Source organism: Danio rerio, chromosome 4 (genome assembly GCF_052040795.2).
Source record: "Danio rerio strain M-AB ecotype USA chromosome 4, GRCz13ab, whole genome shotgun sequence".
NCBI classification, from domain to species: Eukaryota; Metazoa; Chordata; class Actinopteri; order Cypriniformes; family Danionidae; genus Danio; species Danio rerio.
In genome coordinates this window covers 75,748,280-75,772,926 of record NC_141024.2, presented here as the reverse complement: position 1 = coordinate 75,772,926, position 24,647 = coordinate 75,748,280, and the positions used below count along the sequence as shown (strand labels likewise).

The 24,647-nt window shown below is 39.0% G+C and overlaps 2 protein-coding genes across 5 annotated transcripts; both read right to left on the bottom strand.

Moving 5' to 3' along the window:
* Positions 1–1,111: 1,111 nt before the first annotated feature.
* ms4a17a.12 (membrane-spanning 4-domains, subfamily A, member 17A.12) lies at positions 1,112–23,172 on the bottom strand. Of its 3 annotated transcripts, none has more exon segments than NM_001328005.1 (7): positions 1,112–1,505; positions 4,593–4,706; positions 5,512–5,646; positions 6,367–6,435; positions 10,446–10,556; positions 10,671–10,869; positions 23,113–23,172. In NM_001328005.1, coding segments are annotated over 6 exon segments (747 nt in total). In that variant the 5' UTR covers positions 10,845–10,869; positions 23,113–23,172; the 3' UTR covers positions 1,112–1,361.
* ms4a17a.4 (membrane-spanning 4-domains, subfamily A, member 17A.4) lies at positions 13,249–23,157 on the bottom strand. Of its 2 annotated transcripts, NM_001102638.2 has the most exon segments (8): positions 13,249–14,149; positions 14,151–14,286; positions 14,815–14,928; positions 16,272–16,406; positions 17,014–17,082; positions 19,983–20,093; positions 20,208–20,406; positions 23,113–23,156. In NM_001102638.2, coding segments are annotated over 7 exon segments (762 nt in total). In that variant the 5' UTR covers positions 20,382–20,406; positions 23,113–23,156; the 3' UTR covers positions 13,249–14,126.
* Positions 23,173–24,647: the final 1,475 nt, after the last annotated feature.

Here is a 24,647-nt window from a genome sequence, read left to right as displayed (position 1 = left end):
GATTCCCAGAAAGAGACAGGAAGCAGGAGGAGTTTTCTGCAGAATGGCCGCAGGTAAAGAGCCTCTCCCTCAAGCTCTCGGTTCGTTTTTTCTATCTATATATTTGCTCTTTTATTTGGGTTCCTAACGTTCCTTGCCCAATAAAAGCCTTGGATAGGCATTGTACCCTTACAGGCCTCTTTATTCGGTACACCTTACTATTGTAAGGAGTTAAAGCAGTGCCGGGTTAAACCCTCATTTGCTTTCAGACCTGTCATAATCCATCGTGGCATATGTAACCTTTTTTTCCTTTTAGCTTTGGACTCCAGATAAAAAGAACCTGATAAAAGGGTCTGAGTTGAAAATATGACTCTTTATACAGTATATACACACACTACTACATCTTCTAACAGTGGAGAATATCTATGAATATGATGCTCCAGTTCAGATTCTTTTATTTCTTTTAATTAAAATGTACTTAATTTTGGTCAAAAACTTCATATGTTTGTTTGAATGATAAAAACATTTCTTATCAGCCAATCACATGGCATTTAGGCATGTAGACATGGTCAAGACGATCTCCTGCGGTTTAAAGCGAGCATCAGAATGGGGAAGAAATGGGATTTAGGTGACTTTGAGCGTGGCATGGTTGTTGGTCCCAAACAAGCTGGTCAGAGTATTTCAGAAACTGCTGATCTACTGGGATTTTCACGCACAACCATCTCTAGGGTTTACAAAGAATGCTCCGACAAAGAGGAAATATCCTGTGAGCGGCAGTTCTGTGGGCGCAAATGCCTTGTTGATGCCAGAGGTCAGAGGAGAATGGCCAGACTGGTTCTAGCTGATAGAAAGGCAGCAAGGGTAGGATTTTGGTTTTCTAAGGATTTCAGGATTTACAGCAGTGATTCTCAAAGTGTGGTATATGTACTGCTGGTGGTACACAAGCTTCTTCTAGTGGTATGCAGAGGAATCATAGAAATAAAAACAATGTTAAAAACACATTTAACCCTTTGTGTCCTGCAATCACACCAGTGTGATCACAACGTTCAGTTGCATCACGTGATCAGTTGCTAAACCCAAATCTGCTGTCCTGCAATTACATGTGTTGAGTCAGAGAAAGACACCTGCAATGTTATTGATAAAGCAAATCCAATTTATTAGTATACAAACAAATAACAATTAGGTAACAAATACATATAGGTATTAGAAAAACAGACAAAAATACTCATGTAAAATACAAAGTTGATGACTATAATAATCATTTGACACATAATCTGATGATGCGCTTTATTCAGATCAGATACACAAGGCATCAATGAATGTTCACAGCATCAAAGCAGCAGATCCACCGCTCTGCCCAGTTTTTTCATGTTGATTCACATTTATTTGCCTTCAGTGTACGCTGGGGGAGCTTCTGCAGGAGGATGTTGAAAGCATGGTTCGGGGACTTCTTGAGGGCATTGAATGTACTGTGGAGGCATTTCTGCAGGAGGGTGTTGAATTAAAGGGTTGCTGTTCACAGGAATCTGCAGGATAAAATGTACATGGTCAGCTTGTGACGGTCGTCGTTACATTTTTCGTTATTATCATATGAGGGACGTCTGATTGGGTTACAGCTGTCAGCTGATGAAATGTTATTTAGAGCGCCTTGGAATGGGTTCTTGCGCTCTCATTCATTCCTTGTCACGCAGTCAGCATGCAGGTGATTCTGGGTCACAGAGGGTTCATGCTGACTGTGTGTTTGTAGAGAGTGCACTGCGTAGTTGTTGCTTTGAGTCCGGATTGTAACAAAATGTGTGTTTTCGTGCTGGTTGCTCTTATGCTGTGTTCACACCAGACGCGGAACGCGCGTCAAGCCCGAGTGATTAACATGTTAAGTCAATGCAAAAGCGTGAATAGACATCCTGCGGCGCGATACGCGCGAATGACGCAAATTGAGTGGGGCGAATTGAGCGTTTTGCGCGTTTGACGCGCTTAACGAGCGTTTCGCGTGAATCCATCGAAAATCTGAACTTCAGCGTACATTCGCGCCGCGTTAACCAATCAGAAGCTTGCTCTTGTGGGGGCGTGATTGTGACATAGAACCTGTTGTTGGTGTTCCGAGGGAAATCCTCCATCCTTCACAGACAACAGTTCATCAAACTCGTCTTGGCTCAGTCAGAAGCACCGCTGAAAGACTCCGTCATCCAGGTTAAATTTCTGCAGGAGTTTATGAGCTCACAGAGCTGGATGCACCTCTGAAAGGATGTAGTGGACTCAGACATGGCCCTAAACATATCAACGCTGTTTTTTAGTCTTCATAAAGCACATAAACACTGTTATTTTCTTCATAAAATCCATGTCAGCCATTTAGCTATGAAGCTAGAGTCTTGGGTAGACAGAAGCCCTGCCCATCACGCGAATCCGCGTCTGTTCTGAAGTGAATTTGACGCGCAAATGAAGCGATTAAATTCAAATGTTCACGCAGCTATTTACACGAGAATAGCACGATTTATCTGCGCGTTCCGCGTCTGGTGTGAACACAGCATAACTTTGTGGGAGTGGCTGTGTTCCTTGAATTTAGACGCGGGATCGAAGGTGTGAGTGTACGAGTATGTTTTAATGCGGACGTTGAAGCAGCGACATTTAGGAATGAAAAAGCTTATTATTTTGGCGGAGGTTTTGTTTATGATGCGTGGTGAACGTATTATGCGTTTGGCTTTGTTTGTGGAGTGAGGCATGTGTTTATTTTTATTTTGCTGCTCGAGTTGCCTATTTGTTTTGGGTTTTTCTTTTTTGTTTTGTTGATCATTGTTCAACAATTATTGTCCCATTACCAGTTGCTCACACGTTTAGAGTACACATTAAAGGTTTTGTGGATTTTTACTTCACAAATCACAAATTGTTTTTTAAGCACACTGAACTGAGCTAAACTGAACTGAACTTAAACACTAAAAACTGAACTACCCTGATCCAGTTACTATGACCATTTATGTGAAGCTGCTTTGACACAATCTACATAGTAAAAGCGCTATACAAATAAAGCTGAATTGAATTGAATTGTTGTAATTAGGGTTGTAACAATATACCGGTATGACGGTCTACCACGATTTGAACGTGCACGATTATCATACCATGAACAATTGCATATCAACGGTTTTAACCCTTAAAGACCGAGACAGCCGCCCGCGGCTAAAAATAAGTATTGCTCTTAAATGTTTAATAACTTTTGATCCGCTGATCCGATTCATACAATTCAAAGATTGACATAAAGAAGAGAATCGCAGCTTTCCAGTGCTGTATCACATAACATTCGCGGACTTTCAGAGGCTCCGGAATCAGTGCGGTTACGTCATCAAAATTTGACAACGCTGATTTGACAAAAAAACGCTCGTCACTGTGTCTCCGGACAAACCAGACATGATACATTGATGCATTGTCCCTCCTCCATGCCCAGATTGGTTTAAACTCGCTATATCACAACCAATAAGCATAGGTTTCGCTTTTGTTTGTGGACCAACAACGAGCCTTTTGAACAACACGGAATGAGAGATAGGCATACATTTATGCGCGGCTAAATAAAACGCAAAAAAAAAAAAGTTTTGCATGAAATAATTCTCATACTAAGTACTTTTGCATGCACAGCAGCACAGAAACATGACAAAACAGTGACACAGCAAAGACCAACTGCTGCTCTTGCTGTTTTCAAAAGACGCAAATGAAGGTGCAGCTGTTTGTCTGCATTGCAGACAACCATATCCACATCCATATCCACAGACAACCATATCCATGCTGGCACATAAAACCTAAGGATGTTCCATATTGAATCTAGTTTCGTTATGTAACTATTTATACTATAGTAAATATTTATATCTATTTTTTTACTGAGGATTTGCACCATGTTTATTTGGACTTTATTTGGACTTTGACACATTATTTATTATTTTCTTATTTTTTTATTTGTTCTTTGTAAGTGGTGTTGTTTATAGTAACTGAAAATATATTATTTGGAAAAAGTCAAATTTGCTTCACTGTTCTATTATTTTGTAACATTTGTAACATACCGTATACCGCGAAACCGTCAAACCGTGGTATTGTTTTAGACGATTATCATACCGTAAAAAATTCATACCGTTACAACCCTAGTTGTAATGTGGTTTGTGTGTGAATACAGAACAGAGATTGGATGATTTAAACAAAACAAAAGAAAAACATGTCATTGGTTTGTGTCTGGTCTGCATGAAATCCAGATTTACTATGTTTTGCTAGCGCACATTGTTAGTCTTGAAGGAAACAATTCTGTCATCATCACAGGCTGATTGGTCACCTAATCAGCTCCGACATCATTAACTACATGGCGCAGGAGATCGGTTGCTGTCACCTCAACAGACAATTGTCTTCGTAAACTTTAATCAAAATGGTGAAATTATTAAATAAGTCATCATATTTAAATAAAGTCTGCAGCAACTTCTGGTTCACATGGACTTTAAGGGTATGGACATTTAAGAGTGAATAATTACAGACAGATATTGGGTCTGTTGGTTCTTGTAAAACCTCAAAACCTCAAGTCTTAAAAATAGCTTTATCCTTTACACCTAAATTTATCTGATGGGTTCAGCTGATGTATTTCTCACCTTAGGTTTACAGCAGCAGGCGACTTTACAGGCAAACGCAGATAGGCAGATGGAGATGAAGAACTCAAGGATGGCGAACACCAGCAACACACCACTGATTCTTAAGAAAATATTCTGAGAGAACATTCAACATGAGTATAAAGGACAACAACAACAACAAAGTGAGGTCAATAATTTGTAGTCCTTTAAACCTAGTTCACACTATAAGATTTGAAACATCGGCAGATTGAAGTGCTGTTCACACTGCTTTTTTTTTGTGTCTTCAGTATACTATTGGATTTCCGTCTGTAAGATGTCAGTGACGCGTCAGTAAGCCTATTCGATGCGTTGTTTAGTAGTTCATACATAAAGACTGCCAAGCGCTGAGCACCCGCAGATTTTTCCCCGATCTGCTGGCTAGCTCGTTATCTTCCTTAAAATCCTGTAGTGTGAACTAGGCTTTAGGTATACTGATGAAACTAAGTGATGTTTAAAGGTGCCATAGAATAAAAACCTGGACATACCTAGGTATTCATTTTCAGTACATGCATACATTGAACCTCAAACACCCTCCTCATTGTCATGTAAATCATGTGAGTGTAAAACTAAAACACTGACTCTTAGAATGCACTTGGATCCACACTCAATTTCCACAACATTTACTAAAGAGATTTTTACTATTAAGGCATTATAAAGCTTAAACTTTTCCATCCAAGGGCCAATTTAAACCATCAGTGCATTCTGTGGTACCTTTAATTTCAATATTTGTATCCAGTGTAAATGAACAGTAATATCTTGTCAAGTTCTGGACAGCATTGGACAGATGAGTGCAGATTACGCTTGATTTTCACAAGTGCACCGGACACACAGTGATCTTACTGTAATTATAAAACAAAACATTTATACTAAAATGATATCAATATAAGAGGTGATGACTTACCCAATGATTATAAGAATAATATGGTTTTGCCCAGTAATGGTAGATGGATCCAAAACCCAAATCCATTGAATGTACAATAATGGAAATGCCCGCAGCTATTGCACTGAAAATGTTCATCCCGAGGGAAGCTCTCACCTACAGTAGAGGCACAGAAATAGAAAGGTTTTGTATTATGTTGTGTTAACACACTGTGGTTAAGCAGATGGTAGATTATATGGAAAGTGGTCTAAATTAATTGAGAAAAATAGAAAATATAAGGTCTAAGCACTAAAGACTCATGTGTATGATAAAGTGACTGCATGGAAAGTCTCTCTGTAGAACGTTTTCAGTCTGATCACTAAACATTTGCTAGTAAATGTGTCAAGTTATGATCAACACTGTTTACTTCAGCTCACTCTATTCAACCTCGCACAGGAAAATAGAGTGGCTGAATTTACAACACGTCAATTCACCAACTCCTACTGAGTTACAAGAAAGTTAGTGGCTGTTTACCTGAGAGAAGAATAGTTTACCCTGATATCCTAAACATTGTGTGTCTATTTTAAATAAAACTCTGTGCTAGTGTACCGGGGCAGCTGTAGCCTAATGTGGTTAAAGAGTTGGACTTTTTTGATTTAAAGTTTTCATGTTTGAATCTTTTATTATTATTATTATTCCACCACTATCTAGAGTTTGATTAAAATGGCATGTTTAGGTTCTTTCTAAAGAGTTTCAAATCTTTAAATATTGCAATGTCTGCTTTCAATACTCTATTAGCACAGAAAAAAAGAATATTTATGCACAAATCCTTACCCACCAAATTTTACAAGCACCCAGTGTTTAGACCCATGAAAAGATCAAGTGTTGTGAACATACCAGACATAAAGCAGGTGGTGAATTAATTTTGTTTTCAGCAGCAATGGAGAGCGAGCCTGCAGTAATGTACTGAGAACAGAGAGAAGAGCAAAACTTAAAGCTTATGTTGGAGACAATATATACATATATACAATATATACTGACAAGAACCTTGCTATAACACATGAGATCCAATCAAAAGCCATAGCTACTAGCAAGTGATTTTAAACCTGTCAGGATTCCGCCACTTCGGTCTTGTCAATTCTTGTTTTGGTGGCAGGACACTAGTCCTGTCTTGTCTTGTATGTTGTGCTTCCTGAGAGTTCTCTGATGTCCTGTTTCTTTACAGTCTAGTTTGTCTTTTTAGTTATGTTTTTCCTCCTCAGGGTTGTTTTGTTGCCTTTTTGTTTTTTGAATTATTAATAAAAACCCATTATTGACTGCAATTGAGTTCTTGTCCTTTTCCAACCTCAACCGTGACAAAACCAGGGCAAAACATAAGAGAGTAAAAATATTCATTAAAAACAGCAGAAGCAAATCTATGCAAATGTCAATCTATCTGAAGTTGACCAATGAGGAGGACTAACCGAACGGTGAGCACGGTATGATTCAATTCAATTCAATTCAGCTTTATTTGTATAGCGCTTTTACAATGTAGATTGTGTCAAAGCAGCTTCACATAAATGGTCATAGTAACTGGAACAGTGTGGTTCAGGTTTTAGTGTTTAAGTTCAGTTCAGTTCAGTTTAGCTCAGTTCAGTGTGATTTAATCATTACTGAGAGTCCAAACACTGAAGAGCAAATTCATCGATGCGTAGCTCTACCAATCCTGAACCATGCGAGGCAGTGGCGACAGCGGAGAGGGAAAAAAAGCTTCACCTGATGGGAGTGAAGAAAAAAAAACTTGAGGGAACCAGACTGTGTGTGTCATGATGTGATGTGTCATGTATAACAGGGTCATCAGAGATGATCACTTACAGTGAATTTCACATGAACTTCAGCTATCAGCTGAGATGAAGCACTTACAGGTGTATGAGTTTTACATAAGCTCACTCATGACATGCATTAACATATCAGTATAAATCTTTCTGGAAACTGGGCATAGAGCCATTGTTTGCATATCTTTTCCATACTGTGACGCAGACTCTGATGCTGAGAACTGTGGTAGAGGAGTGAGGCCGGTGTCATGGGTCTTTAACAAGCGTGAAGTCCTGTGGAGGAATTTGAGATGGACACTTCTGTGTTTACTTCATGAATAAAGTTGTAGCATGTTCGCCGGTTCCTGCTTCGAGTTTGAGTTTTGACTTCTACAGTAAGTTAGCGTTGCATGTACCTCTGGTGTAAACTCAAAGCACCCACAAAGAAACTCAACAAAGAGGAACCCTGCTGCCTGCTAGTGTTTCCGAAGTTTTGTCATTTTTTTAGAGCAACACAAACAAAATGCAGAAGTATAAATGCTCAGCTATGGGGATCACCTCAGAAGTATTAACCAGGCTTTAAGCATTAGAAGCACAGGCGAGACGTCAGTTTAGAGGCTATCATCCAGTGATAATTATTTCAAACTTTCGCTCCTGATTCCTTGCTTTTCTAGAGACAGGAGTGACTTAAAACAAGTGCCTATCTGCTAACATGCTCATGCAGGGCCTATGCTGGGATTTTGTGGGCACAGCGGGCTACAGTCAGTCCTCACCAAACCTAAACATGCTCAGTGTGAGCTAGCCCAGGTATGACTCACAGCTGTGGGCTCACTATGGGCTCGGTGTGAGTAGCCCTGTTACATTTCACGTATGTTTTGTGGTGTTTTGTTGTTTGTTTTGTGCTCTTCTCTCTCTTGTTGTGGATCCTGTCCTGTTTCAGGTGTGCAACCATTGGTCGAGTAAGCTGTCAATCACCATCGTCACTCAATCGGCACGCCAATAAGGATTGGGTCCGCGCAGTATAAAAGCCGTGCGCTTGCGCTGTTCTGGAGGAACGCTTGTATAACGTAGGCCAGGTAGTAGGTGCTGTACAGGTGAACCTCACTCCTCTAACCTCTAGCACCCAACTCCCATGCGGAAGGTTGCCGGTTCGATCCCAGCTCGGAGCGGGTTGGGTGATGTAGGACCGGCAGGGTTACACTTGGCTCACAGCCGGTTTCCTCACTTGTGTTGGCAGGCCTGTTCACTTGTGTTTGTTTCGCTTGGTTTGATTGCGATTGCTGTATTCTAGTATTCTCTTTACTGAGAGATTAATTTATTAGATAAACTTGTGCAGCTCAGTTTATTGTCTTGTGAGAATTTGAGCGATCTTTATGAGAATTGGATTACCTGAGATCTTGTTTTGCTAATGACTAACAGTGTGTAGAATTCTAGTAATGTGAGCAGCTTAGTATAATTATTTGTTAGTTAGTAAATGGAGGCGTTGCCACATGTGTAATTATGTTTGGGAGTTATGAAGTTTAGTTAAGCTTTGTGCTGAAGATTACGGTTTTGTTTCTGCATTTTTCCTTGATCAGTCAGTTTAGTGGGTTGGGGTTTAGTTAGATCGTCTTGTTATATTTATTTATTTGTTTTGGCAACCTTCCTGTTTTCTTTATTTAATTCAATTATTTAAAATGACATTTACATTACATTATCTATTAATTGTTGGACATTATCTGTTAATAAATACTTACTTTTTGTTTCACTTATCAAGCGGCTGTGTCTTCTCCTCATTCATCCAGCATTAGTAGACTCACTGATTGTTACGTTTCATCCGTTTAATTACTTAACATCTTAAACACGTAACAAGCCCACATTAGCGAACAGCCCACATTTATGCTATTGTCACGGTCTGTGAGGGGAAAAAGGAGCGAGGACTCAAGTGCAAAGAAACAATGAGTATTTATTAATAATAATAAAAATAAAAATAAAAGGCAAAACAAAACTACCCCGAGGGGGAAAACATTAACAAAACACACAAACTTGGCTGGGCTGACAAGACAAGGCAAGACTGGAGCAGGAACACGGGGAGTGTAGACAACGAACTGGCAAAGGACTGAAAACATGAGGGGGATTATAAAGCAAAAAGTAAATTGACACACAGGTGAACATGACAAACTAATAATGAGTAAACAAGGAGGGTGGGACTAGACAATAGACGGGAGAGCGCATGACACAGAGAGACAACACAAGCCATGCGCTCACATAACACAGGACAACAACATGCAGCCAATGAGAGAACTCATTAACCGCATGTTCATGACAAGACAAGCACAACACTGAAGCACACGACAAAAGCACGTGACCCCAATGTAAACACAGAGCCACGTACTTTGACAACAGACGCAAGACACGAGCACACGATGAATGAAAACACTCATCGTGCGCTCACACACGCAGCGTGCATGCTTCATCCCAGCGCCGACCAAAACCGAAACCAACAAGACCAACCAACCACGCTGCAAAACACGAGTACAAGAGCGCACGCGTCCGAGGGACGCAGAACGCGCGCGCGGCCGCATCAAGCAGGAGCGCGCACACTCTGCGTACACCCACGACGGCGCGCGCGCACACAGAGACAGAAACAGGACCAGACCTGGGTAGTGTCCGAGCTCTGCCACCAAAACAAGAATTTACAAGGACCAGAGTGGCAGAACCCTGACAGCTATGAAGGCCACGTTTGGGCTTGCCCATTCAGGCCCAGAGCTGGCTGCCAGCTCAAGGTCTTTGGGAGTTTTTTCAACAGCAAAACATTGGCCCTCACGAGGCCAACGAGGCCTAAGAACTCCCTCATCCTCCATAGACCGTGATGATCCAGAGACATTTAAAGTACACAAAAGGAACGAAAACATCATCAAATGTCACTCCTAATCATTTGAAGCTCCAGGAACACTTTTGTGTGCCAAAATAAAGTAAAAGCATCTTTGTTCACCAATGTCTTCCATGTCAGATCAGGGAGTCTGTTTGTGTGTTCAGTGCTGCCTCTAGTGGCAATACGAGATACTTAATAAACATGTGCACAAAGCATTTACATGTTCTTTTAGTGTCTGTGAATGTGACAGTAAGATGTATTCTGGCTGATTACCCACTGTAGCTTGTGTTATCTAGGACAACATGTTGAACTGTATGATCGTTACTTACAATGAGAGATCCCCAGTAAGAAACACCAGTGTTGATGAAGAAAAATGGTTCATAACCTATAAACAGGATTCCAAACAGGAAGGTCAACACACCGATAATTATCTGGACAGTCTGTGAGGAATAAGAGGGAACAGTGTTAGAAGGACGAGAGTATTTCATGAAGTAAAGCAGAATAACATGCTGTGTGTTAATGTGTGTTATCTGGGTTTAAGGGAGATTTCTCACCCCGAGGGCTTTTGGTTGGCCTCTCAGAAAGAGATGAATTCTTTGACGAGGTGAAACTCCTGCAACATGCTGTATGTGAACAGGCACAGAAGAACTGGTCACAGTTGCTGTTTGTGTCAGTGGCTGAAGCTGGATGACAATCGTTGAAGGATTCATGGTTCTGACAGTCGCCATTTCAGTTTCAGAGTAGCAAATGAACCTGACAAAATCATAATAAAGTAAGACTATACCATTATCAGCACGATATAGATAAATATTATAACTACATTTGTATAAATATTATTTGAACATGTCAGACCACATTGACCTGCAGTGTGAACGCAGCCTAAAAATCACTGTGTTAAACTGTAGAGTTGAATTTTCAACATCAAAAGTGGTCAGAGCAGAGATCAACATCCCATAATGCAATTCACCACCAGAAATCAACAAAAACACACAGAATACAGAAACTTTTTTAATGAACAGAGGTGTAATGATCACGAGTGTTTAATCAATGGAAAAATCACAGCTCAAGTTTAAAATGATCAACATCACCTACATTTTAAAAGCCATTCAAGGTCCACTTGTTACCAAATAAAGGAAACACATCCATTAATATTACTTTAGAAAACACAGATATAATAAGTATATTAGTATGTAACGGACTGTCTTACCTGAAGCAGAATCCCGTCTTTAACTGTGCTTTGACTTTCTCTTCTGCTGTAACTTTACACCAGCGCAGTGATTCCCAGAAAGAGACAGGAAGCAGGAGGAGTTTTCTGCAGAATGGCCGCAGGTAAAGAGCCTCTCCCTCAAGCTCTCGGTTTGTTTTTTCCATCTAGATATTTGCTAATTGGGCTTCCAACGTTCCGTGCCCGATATGAGCCCTGGATAGCATTGTACCCTCACAGGACTACAGTGAGTTTAATACCAGCAGTCATTACATTATCAGATGGGAAATGTGGATGGTAATATACAAGTTATACAGTTTCAGTTAACTGATAAAGATAAAGACCTGTTGCTCGCTCTTGTCACTGAAGAGAGTCCAAGCCCAGTCCAATCATGTGAAAACATAATGGGCATGACCATCCTATGACCTCAATCAAGATTGACCAACAGAATAAGGTCTTTTATCCCGGAGGGAAGATACCGCCCACTGAGCTGCAGAGTTTTCAACTCGCAAAGATTTTAGATCCGCAAAAAATGATAGAACAGAAAGCAAAATGAACTAGCGCACGATGAAAAATCTGCTGTTAACTGCATGAAATGGCAATAGTTCATTTTTGCAGTGCTATTTTTTTTACCAATGACATTTGTTTTATTTATTATTTTTACTTTTATTTTTTTTTATTACAATGTACCTAATTTTGGTCAAAAACTTCATGTTTGTTTGAATAATAAAGACATAAAACATTTTATGAACAAAACATTAAATCCAATCACATGGCATTTAGGCATGTAGACATGCCCCACATAGCAAAATTTCTCTGGCCCAGCTCTGGCCCACACAATCAGGTTTTGCTTGGCCCACATGCCGCAGTGAATTACGGTACATGACTGGACCAAATCTGGCTTCCAGACAAGGGCCAAACACGGACCATATCTGGGCCAAGTCTCAGCCAAGTTAATAACTCATAACTGGGCCTGAACTGGGCCAGATAGGTTGGTGTGTCACGATTGCAATGAAATTGATAAACCCATGGAGTGATGCGCTTTAGGCACACTATGGGCACGCTTTTTCTCAAAGTGACCTGATTGGTAGAATTTTTTTTCTTTACTCAAAAATGATTTTAGTGTATTTTAAATGTGGGTCAAGACTGGCCAAACTCACATGGCCCACTTTTCACATTTTAAAACCTGGGCCAAATACTACGTTTTTCATCTGGCCCAAATCTTGTGTGCCGCCTTAAAGACGGTGCCACCTCTGCCAAACCCGGGCCATGTTTGGCCCACATGCTGTATGCCAGTGCCGGATGAATGCCTGCTGTGCCAGCTTTATGCCAAATCTGGGCCAGAATTCTTTGCTACTAGGGTGGTCAAGAGGATCTGCTGCAGGTCAAAGCAAGCATCAGAATGGGGAAGAAAGGGGATTTAATGGCCCGTTTCCAATGAGTGGTGTGCTACGGTTTGGTTTGGTACGCTTTTATGGCCGTTTCCACTGTCAAAAGGCGTACCGAACCAAACTGTACTGTACCACTTTTTCGGGACCCTTTCGCTTGATTATTGATGTGCTTTGGAAACCCGATCCCGTGAGAAGATGGCAAACGCGAAAATGACGTATTCAGAAAGAAAAGGACAAACGCGAGAGTGGAGCGCGAAAAAAACCCGGAGCATGTTATTTCTTCAGCAAACGTGAACAAACTGCCTTGTTTTAATTATTATTACCACCTTTTGGACTAATATGAACTGGGAATGATGGAATGACTCTCTAACAGAGGCTTCATGACATGTGCTGCTGAAGATTACACACACAGATGAGAGGTTTACTCTGACTCTAGGCTATACTTTGTGTTGTTTTGAACATAATTAAGAACAACATGTCTGCTGTGTGTAGTTTTTCTGTAGTTGGTAACATATCGGAGACAGTAAGGGTCTGTATGTGTTCATATATGTTCATTTATTTATTTATTTTATACAATTACAGACGTTACAGTAGGCTATTTCACACTGTCATTGATCTGCAGTTATAATCAACTCCTGTTTATAGAAAAGTTAGTGATGAACATTTATACACAAGTATTTGTGTGTGTAAAGCATCTGTTTTGTGAGAAGTGCTTTTCAGATGATATGTGAGCGACCTGTGCAGCTTTACTGTAGACATTTCCTCGAGTAATAATGATGCGACTGAAACTTTCTGTCATACACCACGCCCACCAAAAGGGTACCCTTTATAGTGGAAACGCAAGCCTGATAAAGGTGACCCGAAGCGTACCGTACTGTACCAGTCAGTGGAAACAAGGCATAGGTGACTTTGACTGTGGCATGGTTGTTGGTGCCAAACAAGCTAGTCTGAGTATTTCAGAAACTGCTGATCTACTGGGATTTTCACGCACAACCATCTCTTGGGTTTACAGAGAATGCTCCGACAAAGAGGAAATATGCAGTGAGCGGCAGTTCTGTGGGCGCAAATGCCTTGTTGATGCCAGAAGTCAGAGGAGAATGGCCAGACTGGTTCCAGCTGATAGAAAGGCAGGAAGGGTAGGATTTTCTTAGGATTTCTTAGGTTTTTAGGATTAAGTGATTATCAGTGTGATTTTTCAGTTTTTTTTTTTCAAATTTATCAGTATTTCCAAACAAACAACATTTAAAAATACACATAGGTAGTAGCAAAACTACACATGTAAAATACACAGTGATATGTTGATGACTGATAATTTTACACATAATCTGATGATGTGCTTTATTCAGATCAGATACACAAGGAAACTAGAATCGTCACAGCATCAAAGCAGCAGATCCACCACTCTGCCCAGTTTTTCATGTTGATTCACATTTATTCGCCTTCAGTGTACGCTGGGGGAGCTTCTGCAGGAGGATGTTGAAAGCATGGTTCGGGGACTTCTTGAGGACATTGAATGTACTGTGGGGGCATTTCTGCAGGAGGGCGTTGAATTAAAGGGTTGCTGTCCACAGAAATCTGCAGGATAAAGTGTACATGGTCAGCTTAAGCTATTGGTTAGTTTTCAACAATTATTGCTCCATTACCCAGTTCCTCACACGTTTACAGCACACATTAAATTTTTACTTCACAAATCAATAATTCACAAATTGTTGTAATGTGGTTTGTGTGTGAATACGGAACAGAGATAGGATGAATTAAACTAATTAATTCAGATTTCAGTTCTGTCTTAGGTCACCTAATCGGCTCCTACGTCAATATTTACATGATACAGGAGATCGGTTACTGTCGCCTCAACAGACAATTGTCTTCGCAATCTTTAATCAAAATGGTGAAATTATTAAATTAGTCATCATAATTAAATAAAAGTCTCCAGCAACGTCTGGTTCACATGGACTTTAAGGGTCTGGACATTTAGGAGTAAAGAATTACAGACAGATATTGGGTTTGTTGGTTCTTGTGAAATCTCAGAACCTCAAGTCTTAAAAGGCGCTTTATCCTTTACTCCTACATTTATCTGATGGGTTCAGCTGATGTATTTCTCACCTTAGGTTTACAGCAGCAGGTGACTTTACAGGCAAACGCAAATAGGCAGATGGAGATGAAGAACTCAAGGATGGCGAACACCAGCAACACACAACTGATTCCTGAGAGGAGAGTCTGAGAGAACATTCAACATGAGCATAAAGAATAACAACAACAAGAGAGGTCAAGAGTCTGTAGTCCTTTAGGTATACTGATGAAGCTAAGTGATGTTTAAAGGTGCCATAGATCGAAAATCTTGACATACATTTTCAGTACATGCAAATGCCATACCTTTGAAAGATTGTGTTTATTTTAGTTCAGTTGCATTTACATTGATTAAACTCTGATGTGATATGATGAGGTGACCTGTGCCTCAACCCCCACAATCTGATAGGTGTGAACTAATTGACCCTTTACAATCTCAATAGGGAATACGCAAAACAACAGCTGAAATATCTGATAAGAGGGTCCTGCTGAGCCTCGTAAACACAGAATGGTTTGTTTGATGCTAGTATGTCTTACAGACAGTACTTTGGGTTAAGTTACTTGAAGACCGACAAGTCAACATCACTGCTGAGGAACTGCACTATTCTTTGTCTTCAATAAAGTCTTCTCCCCGTAAGAACTTTGGTCAGCTTACTTATTTTATGTATTAGAGCAGGGGTGGCCAACCCTGTTCCTGCAGATTTCAGTTGTAACTCATATCAAACACACCTGCCTGTAATTATCACGTGGTGTTCAGGTCCTAATTAATTGGTTCAGGTGTGTTTGATATGGGTTGCAACTGAAATCTGCAGGAAGGTGGCTCTCCAGGAACAGGGTTGGCCACCTCTATATTAGAGTCATCTAATACATTAGCGAGCCACCCAAGAACGGTTAAGCCAAATCTAACACCTTGAACCTCCAACACCCTTGTTTCCTCATTGTCATGTAAATCATGTGAGTGTGAAACTAAAACTCTAACTCATTTCCCATTTCCCCAACATTTACTAGAGTGATTACATACGAGTAAACGGCTTTTTGTCTCGTTTTACGCTTGAGCAACTAAATAAATGCTTAAGTTTATTTAATTGAATATATTTTAATGACATCACAACATCGATGCTGTATAAGGAACCATATAAAATGGGAAAAAGTTCACAATAACAGCTCACCGGAAGTGTATCAGCATGGGAACTGCACTAGCTCTGCATATACCCCATTTCTTTGGTTGTAAATATCCCTATACATTCATTTATGAAGAAATTTTGACCTTGTATATATCAGAGAACATTTTAAACAATGTGTCAACACATTCTGTGGCCACTTTAATTTCAATATGTGTATCCAGTGTAAATGAACAGTAATATCGTGTCAGGTTCTGGACAGCATTGGACAGATGAGTGCAGATTACGCTTGATTTTCACAAGTGATCTTACTGTAATTATAAAATAAAGTGTACACAGAAATATATATCAATGTAAGAGTTGATGACTTACCCTTTCACTAAAATAATAATCAGGGTGTCCACAGAAACCGAAGACGGGCGCAAAAGCCAAATTTACTGAAATCACAATAATGGAAATGCCCGCAGCTATAGCACTGAAAATGTTCATCCCGAGGGAAGCTCTCACCTACAGTAGACACACAGAAATAGAAAGGTTTTGTATCATGTTGTGTTAACACACTGTGGTTAAGCAGATGATAGATTATATGGAAAGTGATCTAAATGAATTGACAAATGAATACAATACAGGATCTAAGCACCAGAGACTCGTGTATGAGTAAGTGACTACATGGAAAGTCTCTCTGTAGAAAGTCTTATCACTGAACATTTGCTTGTAAATGTGATGAGTTATGATCAACACTGTTTCAGCTCCCGCATCAGGTTTATAATACACCACAACTCCACACAGGAGATTAGTGTTGGACAGCACTCTTATCACAATGTTTGCTCATTTAGTCCAGGATATGCTTTATTTTCCGTCTTAGTTAAATGCTGTTATTGAAGCAGTGGTGTGTGTGTTTTAGGTGTGACCACTGCGGGGCGCTGTTGTTATAGATATATACAGTTGCGGTATTTTCACCTGATGTGATTCAGATGTTAGACAGTTAATTAAAAAGCTTCTATGTGTTCAGAGAGAAAATAGTCCGAGTCTTTATAAAACCAATAATTTGAGACCAAATTTTACAAGCATCCAGTGTTTAGACTCTTGAAAAGTACAAGTGTTGTGTACATACCAAACATAAACCGGCTGGTGAAATAATATTGGTTTCAGCAGCAATGGAGAGCGAGCCTGCAGTAATGTACTGAGAACAGAGAGAAGAGCAAAACTTATGTTGGAATATATATATACAGATATACATGGTCAGAGGTGGGTAGCAACGAATTACATTTACATGAATAAAAATGTTGGATAACGTGTACTTTGAGTACATTTAAATAGGTGTACTTTTACTCTTACTCAAGTAAATTATTAGAGAAAAATCAGTACTCTGCTACATTTTTTGCCGTTCCTCCGTTACTGTCAAATGAAAATAAATATAATGAATATGTTTTGTTTACAAATATCACGAGGCGCCGCATTGGAATGGTTGTGCCGCGATACGTTGTTATAAAGACGCGTCTCATGCTTTTGGTTAGAGCACGTGCGCGCCTGTGTTGGAATGATGGCTGAAGTCGAGGGAGACGTGCGAGTTTATACTGCGGTCACGCCATGGCTATCTGCAGTTCCGAGAAAGACGGTCATGCTGTTGGGTTATGCCTAGTTCAGACTGCGTGATTTTAGCCCCGATTTTGGCTCGCCGACAGGTTTTGAGAAATCGCCGACAAATGCCTGAAATCACAGGCAAATCGCTGCTCGTGCACGTGAGTGACAATCACACAGTATGAACGATCAAAGACGCGATCTGAGAGATTCGCCAATGAGTCGCCGATGCCTGTGAGATATTTGGCGTGCTGATTATCTGGAGCTGTCGGCGATTCAAATCATGCCGTGTGAATTGAGTTTTGACTGAAAATAACATCAGCGATCGCCTACAGCCAATGAGAGAGCAGCTTTCACTTGTGTGTGCGTGTATGTGTACCTGCTGCAGGCCAGCGGGAGGCTGGGGGAGAAGTTAAAAGCGCTCTTTTTCGGTTTAATTGGACCAACAAAATGGAGGAAAAACCAGTGGAGGTTTGACAGGACTCAGGAGCAACCGTGTCTGTTTGACGTTTCATACAGAGAGAAATTAGTTTATTATCAACTTAAGTTGAGGAGAAATGGCGAATTCCCTTTAAACCTAGGTGAGCAAACATGTACATGTTCTCCCCCATTAAAGGCTTCTTTCTCATTATCTAGTTAATAACAAAAAACACACTACGTGTTTTTGGCTGTGAGACGTAGTTTGGACGAAGTTGTCGGCGATTCACCCTATAGTAAAGTCATGCAATCTGAAAGTCCCTGTCGCTGAACCATCTTGCAGTGTAAACAAAGCAGCGACGAAACGCCAGCCCAGATAGTCAAGCAGTGTGAAAACATCTGTGACACGACTAGTTGGAAAACCATGCAGTCTGAACTCGGCATTAGGGTTGGGGACAGTTTATCGGACCAGGTCACCCGGGCTAAAGTTCAGTCTGTTTTCACTCCAAGATGTCAACAGGAATAGTTTGATAATGCGATGCACACTGTACATTGAACTGACATCGCAGCATATACATGAATTCCAGCTCCAACCTGAAAACAGTAGCAGTAAGGATCCAAATTATACCAATTTGAATCTTAGCAATGGTAACTATGCAGGCCCATAGCCAGGGGGGTTCGGGTCGTTCAAAAGACCCACCCCTCAATGACAAAGGTTAATAATTTGTCCCATACATGAGCTCATTTTCCTTAATTTGACTGCTATGCCATCATAAATAGTGGAATTAATCTTTTAAAAAAAGGCTTAAGGCCAAGCAAAATCCTATATGAAAACTAATGTGAAAACTAATTTGGCTATTTTTGTAATCCATGAATTTCCAATCACAGTAAATGTGCTTTTTTTACAAGAGAGGCTAGAAAAATTGTGAAGCTCTTTTAGTATTATTATCCTGTTTTAACTTTTTATTATTCAAACAGCTAAATTCTGACTGAGGACAGCTGAATGTTCTGGCCGGTTTGTAGGCTAAGGCAGTTTTTAATTGAAAACTTCAACAGATTCCTATTTTTTTGTCATGATTTATGATGTAATAAATTTGTATTTTAAAATAAATAAATAAATATAATACAAATACAATAAATACAAACGAATAATTTTAAAAAATGTATTAAAATAAATTTGTGCATTTTTATTTATTTTAAATCTTTATGAAATAATTTGGTACATTAAATGTGTCATGATGACGATCTAACAAGCTAATCCAGCTAAAAATAGTGATTGAAATGTCACTAAAATACAGTATTTAAATATCATACATTGTAAATGAGGTGAATAAGTGCAAAAAGGTCCACATTTTGAAAAAATAAAAATAAAACTATGCTATGGGATAACCAAGTAGCTGTTTAATGGAATAACTGATTATCCCTGTACATATTAGTAATTTAGGTTGTTAATCATTAAACATATTACATTTAAGTGTTATTTTTAACATAAGATGGTATATATATAAAGCAAAAGTAAATAGTTACTATTTACTTAAGTATTTTTTTCATTGGGTATTTTAAGATTGTTACTTTTACTTGAGTATATATTTTGGAGACTCTACCCACCTCTGTATATGGTACTCAACCAGAATATGAATTTCACTGCCACATTGCCACACTGGTAGACAAGGATGTTTCTCTTTCCACAGTTTTATTCAAAACAATGTCACTAATTAAAGTGGGGAATCAAAGGGATGATATTAAAGCTGTAGCGATCTTCTTTAACAGCACAGTCAATGTAAACATCTGATGTTATTCATCTCACTGATAGTTCGCTCGAAGGAACATCAGCTGGTGAGTGTACAGACACACCGTTCATCTAGTAGATGGCAGATCTTCTGGCAAACACTATGCAAGTGTAAGCATTCTCCTTGATCAGTGTGGAGGATCAAAAATAATTAATAATTTAATAAACATGTGCACAAAGCATTTACATGTTCTTTTAGTGTCTGTGAATGTGACAGTAAGATGTATTCTGCTTGATTACCCACTGTAGCTTGTGTTATCTAGGACAACATGTTAAACTGTATGATTGTTTCTTACTATCAGAGATGCCCAGTAAGAAACACCAGTGTTGATGAAGAAAAACATTTCATAACCTATAGACGCGATTCCAAACAACAAGGTCAACACACCGATCATTATCTGCACAGTCTGTGAGGAATAAGAGAGAACAGTGTAAGAAGAACAAGAGTATTTCATGAAGTAAAGCAGAATAACATGCTGTGTGTTAATGTGTGTTATCTGGGTTTAAGGGAGATTTCTCACCCCGAGGGCTTTCGGTTGGCCTCTCAGAAAGGCCTGAATTCCTTGAAGAGGTGAAACTCCTGCTACACGCTGTATGCGCACAGGCACAGAAGAACTGGTCACAGTTGCTGTTTGTGTCAGTGGCTGAAGCTGGATGACAATCGTTGAAGGATTCATAGCTCCGACAGTCGCCATTTCAGTTTCAGAGTATCAAATGAACCTGTACAAAATCAAAATAAAGCAAAAGAGGATACCATTATCAGGACAATATAGACACTGGTAAACCTTTTGTCTTCAGCTTATCTTTGACAGAATGTGTGTTTACGTCTGAAAACATGAGCTGCAGCTGACCACCTGAGGGCGCTGTAGTGCACCAGGACTCAGTAGGCACTACAGCGTCCGAGAAAGACTACAATTCCATACATACCATGCGCATTCACCGGAACATATACACTGACCTGTCATCACACCTGTTCTGTGTTACCGTTGATTATCTGGACTATATATTCCATTATTCCACCGTTGTTTATCATCGCGTCGTTGTCTACTTCGTCTTCTTGTTCCCAGTAAGTCTTTTTTCCAAGTTGTTGTTCCTGATCTTGCCTCGTATTTTGCCAAAGTCTAGTTCTTGTTTTGTTGTTTATTTGTTACTTTGCTTTTTGATATTTTGGATTTTTGTCACTGTTTTCTGCACTAAATATCTATTAAATCTGCACTTGAATCCGCAATCTTTTTTTGTTCCCGTTTTGTTGTTTTTGATCACGCTAACGTGACAGCAGCACTCCGGAATGGGTTTTTTATTTAAAGTGTATCCAGACACAGCTTTCACACCACATTGTTACGGTGCCAGGTCTATTTTTGTGGTGCTGCTTATGTTTAACTAAAGTGACAATGCATTGATCACCAAAAGCACTCTGAATGCCAGTAAAAAAGTAGCAATTTAACCAAGTATTTGCGCCGGTAATCCACTGATTTCTAAATATTTAATCAAATTAACTTAAAAATACAACAAAAATAATGTTTTTTTTAATAACTTGTGCTTTCTTCATAAGTTTGATTATATATAAATATTATTATAAATATATTTTTTGAACAATCTCTCTCTGTTAAACAGAAATTGGGGGAAAAATAAACAGGGGGGACAAATAAATCTGACTTCAACTGTGTATGTGTATATATATATATATATATATATATATATATATATATATATATATATGTGTATATGTATATGTATATATGTATATGTGTGTGTGTGTGTGTGTATGTATATATATATATATATATATATATATATATATATATATATATATATATATATATATATATATACACACACACACACACACACACACACATATATATATATATATATATATATATATATATATATATATATAGGGGCATATACTCATGTATGGATGTCAACAAATGTATATTATATAATGTAGGATATGAATCTTGAAAACAATACATTGAATAGGAAACATGTACAAACAATTCCAGACTTATTATACATTTACACAGTGCATGAGTCAAATGAAGCCTGTTGCCCTCCCTTAAAATATTCATCCATGTACGTGCAGAAATACTAAAGATCCAGGTTTCCTCTCATCAAATATATATTACATTGCATATTTAATATACATTTACATATTATACATGTATTTAAACATTTGTTATTATTTACGTTAGCTCCCTTATATCTCTTAACAGTTTAAAACTAAGAGCAAACGCTATGATAAAGGTACATTTCGCATAGCCTTTCCTAAACCATGCTAACGTATGGATCATCACCCACATTCGTAATTAAAAAAATGCTAATTTTGTGGTAAAACTTGTGTCTCTAAAGGACTGTGACATTATAGTTTGATCGTCATCTGCGCTTATGTTAGTCTGTTTTTCTTATTCCCAAGGTTTCCATAATCCTGGACCAGGCCCTATCCTGAGCAGATGCTGTGGTGGTCATGGAGACTGTTGAAATGTACAAACCAAATAAAAAATGATGTACAGCTGCCAAAAATTCAGCATCTTGCTCAGATAAAAAGTTCTTACTCACAAACACATCATAAACCCTCCCCAAGCCTTAATGTTAGTGCAGATCATCAAAAAGTGGGTCAAACTAGTTTTTGCACCTTACACTTGCTGTGAATGTAAAGGTAGAGAGGGATTCGTTAGCACATGTGTTTGTCTGTGGGGGAAACTGGAGCACCTGGAGGAAACAAACGCCAATACGGAGAGAATATGCAAACTCCACACAAAAACACCACCTGACCAAGCCAGGACTCAAACCAGCAACCTTGCTGTGAGTCGACAGTACTACTGAGCCACCTCAAAGCACAAACTAGTACAGAATAATAACGTGTGTCGATCAAAGAGGATGTAAAAGTCACACTAATTCTTACATACCTGTTCACACAAAACACCAGACTTGTATCAGATTTAACACCACGTATGAAAGTGGCACAAATCAGAATTGAAAAGATCAGATGCCATGCGGTTTGGGCTGTTCACACTGCCATGACCAAAACAGATCTGAGTCACATGTGGGCAAAAACATCAGATTCAGACCACATTGACCTGCAGTGTGAACGTAGTCTAAAGTCACTGTGTTAAACTGTAGAGTTGAATTTTCAACATCAAAAGTGGTCAGAGCAGAGATCAACATCCCATAATGCAATTCACCACCAGAAATCAACATAAAGCACACAAAATACAGAAACTTTTTTAATGAACAGAGGTGTAATGATCACGAGTGTTTAATCAATGGAAAAATCACAGCTCAAGTTTAAAATGATCAACATCACCTACATTTTAAAAGCCATTTAAGGTCCACTTGTTACCAAATAAAGGAAACACATCCATTATTATTACTTTAGTAAACACAGATATAATAAGTATTTTAGTATGTAACGTACTGTCTTACCTGAAGCAGAATCCCGTCTTCAACTGTGCTTTGACTTTCTCTTCTGCTGTAACTTTACACCAGCGCAGTGATTCCCAGAAAGAGACAGGAAGCAGGAGGAGTTTTCTGCAGAATGGCCGCAGGTAAAGAGCCTCTCCCTCAAGCTCTCGGCTTGTTTTTTTCCATCTATATATTTGCTCTTTATTGGGCTCCTAACGTTACGTGCCTGATATGAGCCTTGGATAGCATTGTATAATTAATAGGACTTATCTGTGAGGACCCAGACCTCTGTATATTGAATTATGCCTTTGTATATAATAAATTACTAATACTTTCACATTGGAGAAAATCTTCTCTCAACTTTTTATTAAACACAAATGGAATTTCAAGTGTATATATATATATATATATATATATATATATATATATATATATATATATATATATATATATATATATATATATATATATACACTTGAAATTCCATTTGTGTATATACATACACATACATACATACATACATACACACACATACACAAACATAGATATGTACTACTGTGTTGAACCCTCATTTGCTTTCAGACCTGTCATAATCCTTTGTGGCATATGTAACCTTTTTTTCCTTTTAGCTATGGACACCAGATTAAAAGAACCCGATAACATTGCCTGAGTTGAAAATATGACTCTTTATACAGTATACACACACACTACTACATCTTCTAACAGTGGAGAATATCTATGAATATGATGCTCCAGTTCAAAGAGACTCTTGAGTGCAAACTAAATGAAGATCAATGGGCTGCCGATAATAATGTATACCAGTCTGTTAGCAGAACTAGGCTGCGTCTGAAACTGCCTACTACTCAGTAGGTACTGCATTTAAATTTTAAACATACTACTCGGCCGTTAGAAAAGTATGTTCTATACCGTATGAATGTGAAAAGTACAAACGTACTACATCTGCCATTTTGTCAGGGTCACGTGACCTACCTGCTACAGACGATCTGCTGCAGTTTAAAGCGAGCATCAGAATGGGGAAAAAAGGGGATTTAAGTGACTTTGACTGTGGCATGGTTGTTGGTGCCAAACAAGCTGGTCTGAGTATTTCAGAAACTGCTGATCTACTGGGACTTTCACGCACAACCATCTCTTGGGTTTACAGAGAATGCTCCGACAAAGAGGAAATATCTAGTGAGCGGCAGTTCTGTGGGCGCAAATGCCTTGTTGATGCCAGAGGAGAATGGCCAGACTGGTTCCAGCTGCTAGAAAAGCAACAAGGGTAGGATTTAGATTTTCTTAGGACTTGTTAAGTTTTTAGGATTTAAAGCAGTGATTCTCAAAGTGTGGTATATGTACTGCTGGTGGTACACAGGCTTCTTCTAGTGGTATGCAGAGGAATCATAGAAATAAAAACAATGTTAAAAACACATTTAACCCTTTGTGTCCTGCAATCACACCAGTGTGATCACAATGTTCAGTTGCATCACGTGATCAGTTGCTAAACCCAAATCTGCTGTCCTCCAATTATTTGTGTTGCGCCAAAAAAAGACACAGGC